The sequence below is a fragment of the Talpa occidentalis genome, unplaced genomic scaffold (assembly GCF_014898055.3).
Source record: "Talpa occidentalis isolate TD23 unplaced genomic scaffold, MPIMG_talOcc4v2.1 talOcc4.8, whole genome shotgun sequence".
Taxonomy (NCBI): domain Eukaryota; kingdom Metazoa; phylum Chordata; class Mammalia; order Eulipotyphla; family Talpidae; genus Talpa; species Talpa occidentalis.
The window spans coordinates 98,919,847-98,933,767 of NW_023605194.1; the positions used below are offsets into that span (position 1 = coordinate 98,919,847).

Genomic DNA, 13,921 nt, shown 5'->3' on the forward strand with positions numbered 1-13,921 from the left:
AAATGCAATATTTCTACTCTATTCTGTGCATATCCTAAGTATATTTGGACAATGCAAGAGTAATGGAGTAGGAGATTGGTTTGAATGGTAAAATTTTTCATAGAAAAAGTTTCTGGCACAGCTTGACATTTGGACCAAGTTGGCACCTTGGGTATAATGTAGAAATTTAAAAAAATTCTGCATAGAAAGTTGAAAATTTCTATTATGACTCATTATTTCCCCTTATATTATTGTACTTGATCACATAGAAATGCGTTTTATCTAGAAATTGTTCTTAAACAGTATGGAAAGTTATGTATTTTATCTTTGACTCAGTAATCAAATTGAGTTTCAAATTCCTAGAGAAAGATTAGTATTTAAGTATGTAGATTTCTTAGATTTTATGCATTTCTCACATTCAAAAACAGTCTTGGTAGAGTTCACTATTCTGCAAGTTGCCAATTTCCACTATTATTTGACACATCTACTTAAATACTGACTAAGAGAGCAGCTTGAAATTTTGATGTACAATGTGCAATGGACAATATATGTTAATGCCAGAATACTCTTGATCTTTAACGATATAAAATCTGGATAAGGTAAAATCTAGATAAGGTAAAAATCTTGAAATAATTCCTAAATGTAGCTATTAATTTTGTATAATGTAGAATAATCATTAGCATAATATTGTTTAGTAACGTTAGTGTCTGTCATCTTAAAAAACAGACTTTCATAATGTTCTTAAATAAGTAAACTGATTGAAAATGCTCCCTTATTTCAAGTTTTTCTATGCCTCTTAGTTTGTATGATAGAAACTTTTGGAGAGATTTTTCCAGTGGTAGCAACATATAACATGTCATTTGTATTTTTATTTGATAGCAATTCTGGGGTCAAAGAATGCCAATCATTAATGGCCCTATGGCAGGTTTTACTACTGTTCTGGAATTGCATTCTCTGAGGTCAGAGCTTCATTTCTGCAACCTACTGGATATTCGGAATTGAGTCTGTTTGCTTATCATTTGATCAAATCCATTGGATTGCTCTTACTATTGGTATTTACCATTGCCAAAGGTCATACAGCATCTTTATAACAAATTCCCTAGAGAATATTTGCTATTTATACCTGTCTGATCAGAAACCCTAGTTAAACTTGCATAAATCTCCAAGGTATCATGAATGTAGATTATGGTTAGGGAAATAAAGCATGGTACCAAGACTGCCTGGTGGCGCAAGGGGTTGAGCACAGTGCTGTGAAGCTGTCCACAGCCTCTGCAGCGCAAGTTCAATCCCCAGCCAGGGAGCTACCCATGTGGCACAGCAGGTCTCTCCTGGCTCACACACTGCTCCGCTCAGCAGTATGCTTCGGTCTACCTGCCTATTCTGTTCCCCACTCTGTCTCTGGTGGATCCTCTGGTGGAGGCCTCCCAAGCCTCTGGCCTGTACCCCAGTTCTTATAATCATAAATAAATAATTTAAAAAATGGTACCCCAGCGATACTGAACTCACTCATATAATTCCAAAATGACACCATCCTTTGTAGTTTTTTTCTCTAGAAATCTTGTATAGCCAGAATAACCTTGCTCCTTCTGGGCTGTTGTTTAAAGCTTCAGACATGTCTCATGCATTATAAATGTATTTTTAAGAAGCTATTTAGCACATTATAAAGACTATTAAATGTTACTGAAGAATGTGTAGTCAGGAATATGGCAGTAAGGCAGAGTGCATTACTATAGTCTTCTGTCTGTTTCACATGATTCTATTTATCTTTTTTGGAAAAAAAAAAAAAAACAATCCCAACCTCAGAGGTTGAGCACTACTAGCTTGCCATCACACAATCAGTCTTTGAGGAGTATGAAGTCCACCAAAGTCCCATTTTATGTTATTGTGTCAAAAAACAAAGTTTGCTTTTCTTCTTTTATCACCAGTTCAATTTTTTTTCTCCACAATGAAGCAGAATAAATTTTAAATGTTAAACTTATCTTCAGATGACTCGTCACAGATGCTGTTTTAAAAGTTACTATTCACATATCCAGATTTATCTCTAATGGAATCAGTTCCAAATTACACATTTCTGTGTATGTGTGTATTCTTGTCTATATATAAAGCATATGTATGTATGTGCCTGTGTATAAAGAATATATATAAAAGATATATATATTCTTATATATTCTTGTATAAATATATATGTGTATACAAAAGTATATATAAAGAATATATATTCCTTTGAGGTGAAATTAGATGGTAACATGAGGACTCTGCATAAGCTCATAATTTTGTTTTTTCAGGGGGACCGACAATCACACTTTTCAGTACACATCAATGATAACACATTAATAAACATTCATTTTCTTTAACTAAAATATGTTTTGCATACATATAGTTTAAGAGCCAAGAAATCTGACTGTAGAGTTGAGGCTATCAGCAGGCCAAGGGGAGAAGATAGAGCATAGCAGAACAGGAACACAATGGCCTGTTAGGGAGGACTAAGATGATGGGTTTTGGTGATAGGTATAGTGTGGTAACAAATACCTGAGGGCCACTGAGCCCTAAAAGCTTGCCACATGTCTAAGGCACTTCTGGCTGTGAACTGCAGAAAAGGGGTTCTAAACTGGGAAAAAAGGAGATATCACATCAAGATCACCACTGCCGTTGTCAGCCTCCCCATGTGTCTTTCACGCACCTACTTTCTTCCCTGTATCTTTACGTGTATCTCCTCCACTTCCCCCAAGTCCCTGGTGCAAGTCCAAAGCTGAGAAGCAAGTGCCCTTCTTGTCCACGTGTCTTCCCCTGAACCGATCAATCTGTATAGCTTCACCTGGCTGCTTAGCTCCACCCCTCATTAAATGGGGATGGGTAACATGATACCACCTCCTGTTATGGAGATGCCTCTAGAAGTTTCAAATACCATTTTTTTTTTAATAAAACATCTTATTAGAAGACTTTGCCACATTTGTCACATAGAGAAAACTTCTTTCCAGTATGACACTCAAAACAGTTTTATATGCATATATGTTTCAAGCCAACCCATTAAATTTCAAATGACTTCCCATTAACCAAAATTACCCCAGACCGTTCTTCCTGGAAGCACTTGTACCAGTTCCCGTTATATTTCTATGAGCTCAAAATTTCTGTAGCACCATCTATTCCAATTTTATATCTTCTAGAGGCCAGCGTAATTAGACACAAAGGGGCAGGCACACAGACATACACCATATAGACACAGGCAGCTCTCTTAGCGATCCTTTAAGTCCGTGTAATACCTTATACAAGTGCAGTTTTACTTATATTTGCAAAGACACAGTGCTATGTCTTTACTTTCTTATGAGGAAAAACCCTAGTTTTCTTCTGAGACTAGAATTTTTTACGCACATTATAGTAGCTACCTAATTTGTTCACCTAAATCATACATGTACCTGTAAAAACAGTCCGCAAAGAGGCAAAGAGGGAAAATCAAAACACAGGCTTATAAACAGAATCGCACAAAATAGCCCCTTCAGGCTCACTTCTTTTTAACATAGCAATCTGTATTTAGATTTATTCATACCTTTTATGGCTCATTTCTTTTTATTTCTGAATAATGTACCATTATTTGGTAGCACCACAATTTGTTTATCCATTCACCTATTGATAATGTCTTAGTTGCTGCCATCTTTTAACAACTATGAATTAAGTTACTGCAAATATTGTGTACAGGTTTTGGTGGAAACATTCTGGGTAAATAGCTATAAATGGCAGCATCATGCAGCAAGACTGTGTTTACATGGCTTAAGAAACTACCAAACTATCTAACAAAGTTGCTACCATCTTATTTCCCACCAGCAATGTATGAGTTCCTATTGTTTGTCATCCTTACCAGGATTTGGTGTTAACAGTTGGATTTGAGCCTTTCTAATAGATATGCAGTGGGTATCTCATTATTGTTTTAATTTGTAATTGTCTAATGAGCTATGATGTTGGACGTCTTTCATATGCTTATTTGCCATCTGTTTATCTTTGATGAGGTATCTAGTCAGGTCATCCCTATTTTTTTATCGGGTTTTTTTTTCCTTATTGTTGAATTTTAAGAGTTCTTTGTATATGTTGAATTCAAATCCTTTATCTGATATGTTCTCTTCAGATATTTTCTGAGTCTGTGGTTTATATTCATTTTCTTATGAGTCTTTAGCTGAGTAGAATTTTATAATTTTACTAACATCAATTTGGTTTTTTTTTCATGGATTGTGATTTTAATGTTGTATTTAGCACTTAATTGCTGAGCTCCAAGACATCTATACTTTCTCCTTTATTTTCTTCCAGAAGTTTTGTAGCTTTGTATTTGTATTTAGGACTGTGATCCATTTTGAGACCATTTTTGTGAAAGGTGTAAGGTTCTGGATCTAGAGTTGATTTTTTATAGGCATATGTTCAGTTCCTCCAGAGCCATTCATAGAAAAGATTATCTTTTTCCATTGAAATGGCTTAGCTGTTTTTCAAAGAAAAGTTGATTGTATTTTAGCTTATTGTTGAACTCTATTCTGTTCCATTGCTTTATGTTTATTCTTTTGACAATTCCATACTGACTTGATTACTGTCATTTTAGAGTAAGTTTTGAAACTGAGTAGTGTGAGTCCTTCAACTTTGTTTCTTTGCTGTTTTATTGGCTGCTTAAGTATTGTGCCTTTCTGTATATTTTTGGAATAAATTTCTCAATATCTACAAAATGGTGGGGTTTTTTTTTTGGAATTTGATTTGAATTGAGCTGAACGGATGGTTCAAGTTATGAGGAACTGCTATCTTAACAATATTGAGTCTTCCCAATCAAAAACATAAGATGTGTTTGTATTTACTTAGATTTTTTAAATCAAAATATTACGGTTTCCCCTATATATGTATATATGCATATATATGTATATATATGTATTTCTTTATATATACATACTGTAGCTATTTTGTTAGATATATACCTAAATATTTTTTTTTTACTTTATTCAAAGTGGTTTGCTTTCATTTCAGTTCCAAACTGTTCATTTTCATTGATGATATGTAGGTATACAGGACTATAGGAAAACAATTGACTTCTATATATTAATATTGCATCTTGAAAATATTTCTTCTGCTTTGTTAATTCTTTTGTCTACTTCAGATACTTTACATTTTGGGGAATAATCCCATAATTCTTGGATGATCTGCCTTCTTAATTTGTTTCTCTTTTCATTTTAGGTGGGAGTTTCTGGTGTACTGTCTTCAAGTTTATTAATTCTTGTCCATTCTACTGATAAGCCTATAAGCATTTTTCACTTCTGTTGCAGTGATTTGATTTCTAGTATCACCTTTTGATTCTTTCTATCTCTCTGTTTATATTATCCTGTCTTGTATGGTATCTGCTTTTCTCATTGCAGCCCTTAAAATTAACTGTAACATCTTGAATTCCAAATCTTATAATTCCACTATTTGTGTAATATATGAATCTGATTCTGATACCTTTTTATGTCTCTTCCGAATCTTTCTTCTTATTTTTAAACTTACTTTCATTTTTTTTTGTTTTGTTGAAAACAACATGTGATGTATCATTAATACAATCTAAAGTAAATGCATCTCTAATCTGAATTTTTATGTTACCCTGGCTAGAAACTGTGCTGTATTTAATGTTAAATGTAGTTATAGTTGTAGATGCTTCAAATTCTTCTAGCATCCTTGTATTTGTTCTGTTGATTCTGAGCCTCCCTGAGTACACGCCCTCGAAGAGAGGTTGTGTCCCGCAGTTCTTTCAGATGCACTCTGCTGTTATTATCCTAAAGACCTGTTGGCATGGTGGTAAGGTACAGTAGAGGGAAAATATTCTGTGCAATTTTTTTAGTTAAAAAAATTGGGCTTATGTTCATGAGCTTTGGGACTTCACAAGTATTTCTTAGCTTCTCTCATTTTAGAAGAGGCATGAAGATTACCATGGAGAAATGCCCTCATCCAGGTAGGATAATAAAAATCTGCTAAGATATTTTCTTCTGAACGTTAGGTCTTTCTTACAGAATGTCCCTTGTGGTATTTCATGATGTTTACTCTACTCTCTCCCCACAAGTGGCACAAATGTATATTTCTTAGCTATTTTTCATGAGATCTAAGTAAGTGTCTGATGGTAAGATCCAGGGAAGTATGGAGCCCTCCACTAAGAATGCCACTTCCAAGAAATTATTTTTCTCAAGCTAGTCCATATTGTGCCTCCATTCACACATAAAAATTACTGTGTTCCACCAGCTCCTGAAGCTTCTTTCTAAGTATTCTGAAATTGGTCATCAGTCCCTATATTCACCTTTCTATCCATGTTTTGTGGTGGTGGTTTGTTCTACAGGCTCAGTTTTCTAAGAAAAAATCATTATATTTTCAGCTTGTTCAGCTTAGTCTTTTTGCAATGATGAAAGTGATCATTCCCAAATGCTATAGGTATCACAACTTCAGGTACAAGACCCTCAGATTATTTTTATGTCCAGTAAATGATTGACCCAACGCATATCCTGCATTTTGAGCTAGCAAAAATGATTCAATAAAGAGACTTTTTAGTCATTACTATATTTCTGGCATGAACATTGATGTGTGAATTTCCTGGGTCACTTCTCTTAATATATTTAGACTGAAGGGGTCACTTTGCTTACATTTTTCCCATAGTTATCTACCTGAAGCCATCTCTTCTTCCCATTTCTTTCAGTCTTCAGTATCATGGTTCATAATGATACTAGAACAATTTCTTCAAAACCTTTCTCCCTCTGCTCTGCATTCAACATAGGAGGGAATGAAAGCTTTACTTCCTTTCATTCTCATTTCTTTATTCACCAGCAAGCTTCTTCATAAGATTGGAGTAACTTATAAGACTTCATAGAAAGGTCAATATTTTTAAAAGAAATCAATGCAAATTTTTTAAAAAAAATAAATTTTAAAAGAAAACTATATGCTAATTATGTTTTTCCTATAGACCAAGCAAAAAACACTTTATGAATTTAGGCCTTCAGTATGAGCCACCTTGTGGTTTTTCCCATTTTCTAACTTTACTCAATGAAGGAGAAATTTTCTTCTATATATTTTCATTTTTAACAAGAATTATTTATTGGGCTCTCTGTTAGTCCTCCACTTCCTCAAATATAAAATGTGAACCTCTCTCTCCGTTAAAGAAGCCTTTACCCCCTTCAAGAAATCAGAAGACCCCATAGGACACAGATATCCATTGCATGGTATCAATAGTATGCTTAACAAATGTAGTTGTCTTGTTTAATGACTATATGGTCTAAAGACCCAAATTTCATACTGTGCTTGGTGATCTTTAGTACTCTAAGACTAAGTATCCAGTATTCAGTACTCCAAGTATCCAGTAAGCATTCTAGAGGAACAGTGGTTGTTTGTTTTAGGCATGCATTTTATATTTTCTGAATATATAAGACATACTTTTGCAAAATGTACACACACACCCAAACATATAGACACCTCTCCATGAACATTTAATTTTCAGAGATACTGCAGTTCAGTGAAGATGAGAAGCATATTCCTGTCTCTTCTCAAGCCGGTTATTTCACAATAGAAGTTAATCTTTATTAATACTCTGAGGGAGGACAAAATGTCCAATAGTTGAGAGTTTATTCTTAATGATACTTATCTTAGCTAAATAAATACACAGTAAAATTTCTAAAATGTCCCATTGATAATTCCTATTGATATCTTAGTCAGGGCTATTCTCAAATTTGATCATTGTCTATGCTACTAGAGGTTGAAGGAAACTTTCTCTGTGTTGCATCCATGTGTCAAAAGGGAGCATTTAATTAGCCTAACTATATACTCTGCTGGATATGATGTGGGGTGGGCAAATTTTAAGAAGGAAATAGTTAAGGTGGTAGAGGGACAAAATAGAGGTAGCCAACTGGATTTTTTCTATAGGGGAAAATTTTCTTACTTTAAAACCAAATTTCATTTGATTTGGGGTAAGATAAGACAAATATAGTACATTTCACTTGGAGAAATCAGTCATTCTTTAATTTTGCCTGGTGGCACAACTGCAGGTGCATTATCCATTTTATGTTTTACGTGAAGATCATACCTCAGAGCAGTTGCACAGATTACAATAGGAATAATGTCCTCTATGGTTGTACAATAGGCTTGTAGTGGAAGAACCTTTGGAGTTGTAATATTAATTTGCATGTAAATTATTTATAATTTAATTTTTTATAGTCTTTCAAAGTCAACTTCCTCATTAACTGATATTAAGTCAAATGTCTTCTCTAAGTTTTCCTAGTGCTCATTGCATTGCTATCAAAAGTTGGTCTACTTGTCTGTTTCCCCAACTAACTCTAAGCTCCGGAGCTCTTTAATCGCTGTGCCAATACTTCCAAGTAGTCTGGCACAAAGGAACTGTTCAGTAAATCTTTCCCAAATTAAATTATTCTCCATGAGATGCACCAATTAACTTGTATTTTTTTCTTCTTAATTTGAATTTGTTTTCAATTTAGTTCATAGAGAATGTTCTATGCTATTTATTAAATGAAATATCTACTTGAAATAGCATATTAAAAATTAAGCTTAGTTAAATCTCAGTTTCCTGTGATCATTATATAAGTTACTCATTACTGCATCTCGTATTAGCTTGGTTCAATGGTTAGATAGCAATTAACACCAATGCTTAGTGACTGCTTTCCTATTCTGATATTACTGATGATACTTAGTATTTAAAGTGCTGTAGGGTTAATTTTAAATGCTTGTAATTTGCCTACCCTTCTGACTGATAGTACATTCTTATACCTATTAATATGAGGGGTACTCCAAAACTATGTAGAAGAAGACTGGTTTGCAGAGATTGAACCATTAACACTATTAGCCCCTCAGTTCTCTTAAATCACCTAAATTATTTCTGCAATCTTTAACATCAATGACGCTGAAAAGATTTCTTTGGAATGTAACCAAAAGTCTGAGTGTTTTGTGACAATAGAAAAGAAGACATTGTTTTGAATAATTATTTCAGTCTCTTACCCACAGGAATTTAAGGGTGGGGCAGTGGGTCTCTCCTTTTCAGGAACCCCCTCTCTTTGTCCCTTTCAATTCACCTATACCATTGCTGCGTCTTGATTGGCCATTGAAACATTGCTTTCTTCAGGGTATGTTCTTTGACTCTAAAATCACCAGTAATGTCAGTGGATAGATATTATTCAGAAGAAGTTGTTAGATGAAATTTCTGTCTTACAATATGAAGTGAATGTTCAGGTGTAATAATGCAACCATTATAGGCTTTTTAAATATTCTCATATATTTTTCATTTCATTAAAAGCTAAGATGAATCTGTGTAGTTAGATTGTTCTCATCATTTCACACATCTAACTTTGTTTGTAAACATTCCTAAGACTGTGTTCAAACTCAGTGATAAGCTTTCCAGTCTACCAGGCCATACACATGTATCCTATCTTTTCTGGTTTTCCACTACAGTAAGTATAGTCTCCATGGTGAATATTCGTTTATTATTATGAGCACATTATTTAGGTAAAAAAAGAACATGTATTTTAACTTGTTGATTTATTGAACCTATCTAATTATTCTAGAACTCAAATAGTAACTGTTAAAAGCAAAAGAAAACTAGACATTTTATTATACTACTCCAACAGGTATAGCCAAAGTTTAATAGTACTTGTCACAATGACTTGTTGATAGCAGTGTAGGAAAACTATTCACAAAGATGACTTTGTACAAACTTCAACTTCAAGGAAGACATCAATGATCAATAGGAGGAAGCAGTCACCTTACAGTTGAGTAAATAAGTTTACAAAACCAAATATTAGCCGGAAAGATTTTAACAGTTTTGAATTATAAAATGCTCTAGAATATTGCAATGAATCTAACTCAGATGGAGATAAAATTAATCTTAATCTTAAAGATTTGCCGTGCCATTTGATTACCTACAATTGGTAGGGGCTCAGTCGATACTTAAGGATTAATGTTGACTGAGTAAGGAGGAAGACCTCGTTCACCACCACAACTACCACAAAAAAAGTTGCACATGAAATTAGACTGATTTTTTAATTTAAAAGCTGATTAGAATATAAATTGGCTTCTTTAAAAAACATATTCCAGAATGGATACTGATAATGTCATAATTTTGTCAATTGCTTTATTATGCTTTTTATTCATGCATAAAGTCAACATTTTATTATAAGTGCTAAAGTGATATTTAATTATGGAGTTAAAATTAAAAATATGTAGCAAATGATTTACAAGTAGAATATTTGTTTATACTTGATTAAACTGTTTTGGTCATTATGTATCATTTTACTACTTGCTTTTGAATAAAGATACTCATTTCATTCACTCTTAGCATACTTCAAGAATTGTAATTAAAAGCTGATGAGTAACCCAGATACTGGGTACTGAGAAACAGGAAATATTTACTTTCTGTGGAGTACAAATTAGTTGTATATGCAGATTATGTATTACATAGATAAGAATTTTCCATAAAATCTCAAGCAGTGTATTTGAAAGAGCAAGCACGAATAATTTGCAGCTTATTCAAACAATTGTTTCCAAATTCTGCCCTCCATTTCCTAGCACCTCAAATGAATGAGTCACTCATGTTAGATTGCCAGACATATTAAGAAATCCATTCCATTGAGTATCTTAGACTTAATTTTTATGAATTTTTTATAACTTCTCTATTTACATTGTTCAGATCCATTTAACTTGAGTATTTTGTCATTTGGAGTAATAACTCATCAATCCGTTAGTGCAACCTTTCTTTATGTTACTTTTCTTAGTGTTATGAAATGTGCTATTTTGAATCCCTGAAATGTTATAAACTGCCAGATTGCTAATTGCTTTGGATGCTGTGAAAAATAATTACTCCACATTATTTTTGATATTTAATTGACAGTGTAATGCATTTAACTAAAGACCTGCAATAAACTATTTCTAATTACTGAGGCTGGTGAAGTGGAAAAGTAGGCTGTAAAACTTTATAAGGGAAACAATGTTTTCTCCAATACATTAAAAGTCATTGTTGATAAAACTTTTCATAGACAGAAAAAAAAAAAATCCCCTCAAACAGGAAGGCCTAGAAAGCCAAAAAGAGTTGTTGTGGAATATTTTTACTCATAATCTAGTAAGGAAATATTTTAAATTATTATTTTTGAATTGATTGCGCTGGTAATGGATGTCATATACCGAACTTACTTCTCTTACACTAAAATTTTGCATTCTTTAGATGGCAGAACTTTATGAAGAGGATAATCATACCACTGCCAGAATGAGTAATCTCTGTCACTGGCCTGTGTTCAATTTATTCTGCATTTGTAGGACATTCAGCTGAAAAGCAAATTTTCACACTGAAATATGTAGATATATCAGGAGCTGGGTTTGTTCTTAGCTCCCAGTATCAAAACGTTGTCTTATAACTGAACAAAATACTTAGAACCAAATGCAAGGAATCTCTAGTCTGGAAGTATCACAAATTGGGTTATAAAAGATGGGTAATATTTCATTGTCTTGTAACTCTGGGATATTCCTTTTTTTGATTCCCCATCAACTATGGTTAAAATAAAATGTCTCCGTTGCTATTTCATTAAATTGCTGCTTTAATCTCAATTATGTCCAAAAACAGACAGCTCAAATAAATGACCTATTTCAGGGAATGTAAATTATTTTCAGAATTTCAGAAATTGAAAAGGGATAAGAGGAAGGAGAAAATGCTGGGCTGGTGTGAAGCGATAGCTCGTAACCCTCACAGAATCCCAAACAACACGCGAACACCCGAGATCTCAGGGGATTTGACTGATGTCCAACAAACCTCCACATTGGTGAGTGAAAAGTTATTTTACCTCAAAATGGCTTCTCTGTAAATTGAATGTTAAGGAAATGGAGAGAGGAAGATGTTCTAATTAAACATTTTTCTTATTTTATGTTAAATTGTTCAGAGGTTTATTTTAATTAGTGGATATTAATTTAAAAATCACAGCATCATATAATATTGGAGTAAAATTCAGATTAAATACTTTTTTTCTTTCAGTTACATTGGTTGAACTTTTTTTATGTTAGTGACCTTAAAGATATATTTAAATTTCATATTCTCACACTCTTCTCTTATATATTGGAGTCAATGAGGAAAAGCAGTTATCTAAAAATAATGAGTAATCACAATCATAACTTTAGTATTTTCAAATGCATGTTCTCAAATTGTCTGAAAAAGGATTCAATGTTTTAATTTTTATATAAAATTGTGAATTAAATAATTGCAAAAGTAATTTAAAGACCAAATCAATAATATATTCGTTTGTGTTTTATTTTCTACTTGACATTCAAATGCTTAGCTTTAAGTAACCATTATTTTCCAGTGGTTAGAAAAAAAGAACTCATTAGCAAAAGAAGGTTTAAATGTTCTTTGATCAGATGTTGGCTGTAATAGTCTTCATTTTGATTTAAATAAGAAAAGTTTCATTTAGTCATTAAGATTTGAATTGATGTTAGATGTAGTTTAAGCATTTTCTAGGGAAACTCATGTTTTCATTAGCCTGATTTATTAATTGATGATTATATAATAAGATATGAACAAAATTTTATTATTTTTATTTTTGAGTTATTTGATAATTCCTTTTATTTTAGTTTTTATTTTACATAAAAGTAATGATGCTGTGCAAACATTATTAAGTGAATATCAATGGAAACCATCTGAAGAAATAGGTTTTCAGGTGACAAAACATAGAAAAAAAAGTAGGAAGAAAAAAAGGAAACAGGAGTGGAAATCCTGCTTAGATTCTGTCATTTGAGATCGTAGTGGGATGGCTGAGGGTGCAGAGAAACGAGGCAAAACAATGCAAAGCTAAATTTCTAAGGAATAGTGTCTGAAATTATCATCTGCAATGTTTCCTCTTCCACATCATCTTTTTATAAATTGTTATTTTCAATAACGTTGTTTAACATGTGTTAGCACCATGTATATATTACACCAGATTTTTTACAAAAGGCTGAACTTTGTCGGGCATAATACAATAGCTAATTTTTTAGGTTAAAATAAATCACTTGTGTGCTTTTATTAGAGTAACTTCAGTGCTTAATTCCTGTTTTCTAGAACAATAGATCATAACCGTGAAAAGTCTTGAGTGAATATTAGCTGACTTTCTTCTATAATCAGGAACATGATGTTAGCTTTATTTTACAGATGTGTACTGTGAGAAATTGATTTTGTCCGTGTCACTTAGCTAGAAATAACACAAAATTACCAAAACTTAGGCTTCTCAAGGACAGGCTTTTCCCCTTACACCACACCCTCCCATTTCCTTGATGGGGTTTGCTACCCATCCTAATATTTCTGGTAGAAAGAGAAGGATATCAAATTAACAATTTAATTAAATTCAGTAATTAATCATTTAAAATCCAATGCTGTATTGGAGGATAACCTCCAAACGAATGCCCAGATCTCTGTTTCTTAATATAGAATAATAAAATATTTCTTTCATAATTATTCATGATGCATGTGTGTTGGGCGACTTTCCTTGGAGATTAACTGCCAAATGTGGATTCAGAGATACAAGCTCCTTCCATCTCTTGATATTGCCTTCTTAAGAACGTGCCATCTTAAGATACCAAGGAAAAACAAAAACTATGTAGGCCATTGTGTAAGGGCTGTTGTGGAGCAACCTCAGATTAGAGGACATCCTTCCACTGACCAAAATCTCGTCTCTTGACCCCACCTGAACCTCAAGGGAGGCTGGCAAATATTCTCTTTCTAGGAGATCAGGAAGAAGAGAAGGATTTAGTGAGCATCTCCCCCGTCTCTGCCACAGTCCATGTTTTTTGTCAAGTATTCATGTCATGTTTCCACTCTCTCACGACAAAGGATTATTACTTTCCAAGAGAGATAACTCAAAATTCTTTCATTTACTGGATTTAGCACAAGTCTGTGAATTCTGATTATGTATTGTCCTCATCAAATAATGATGGTGGCGAATCACTT

General features: G+C 33.2%; 1 protein-coding gene across 1 annotated transcript in view; it reads left to right on the forward strand.

Annotated features, from left to right (window-relative positions):
• Positions 1-13,921, forward strand: part of MARCHF1 (membrane associated ring-CH-type finger 1) — a 308,377-nt gene that overhangs the window by 65,166 nt on the left and 229,290 nt on the right. Inside the window, exon 2 of the mRNA XM_037497089.2 lies at positions 11,620-11,768. Coding sequence (XP_037352986.2) covers positions 11,620-11,768 — 149 coding nt within the window. The remainder of the gene's footprint in view (positions 1-11,619; positions 11,769-13,921) is intronic.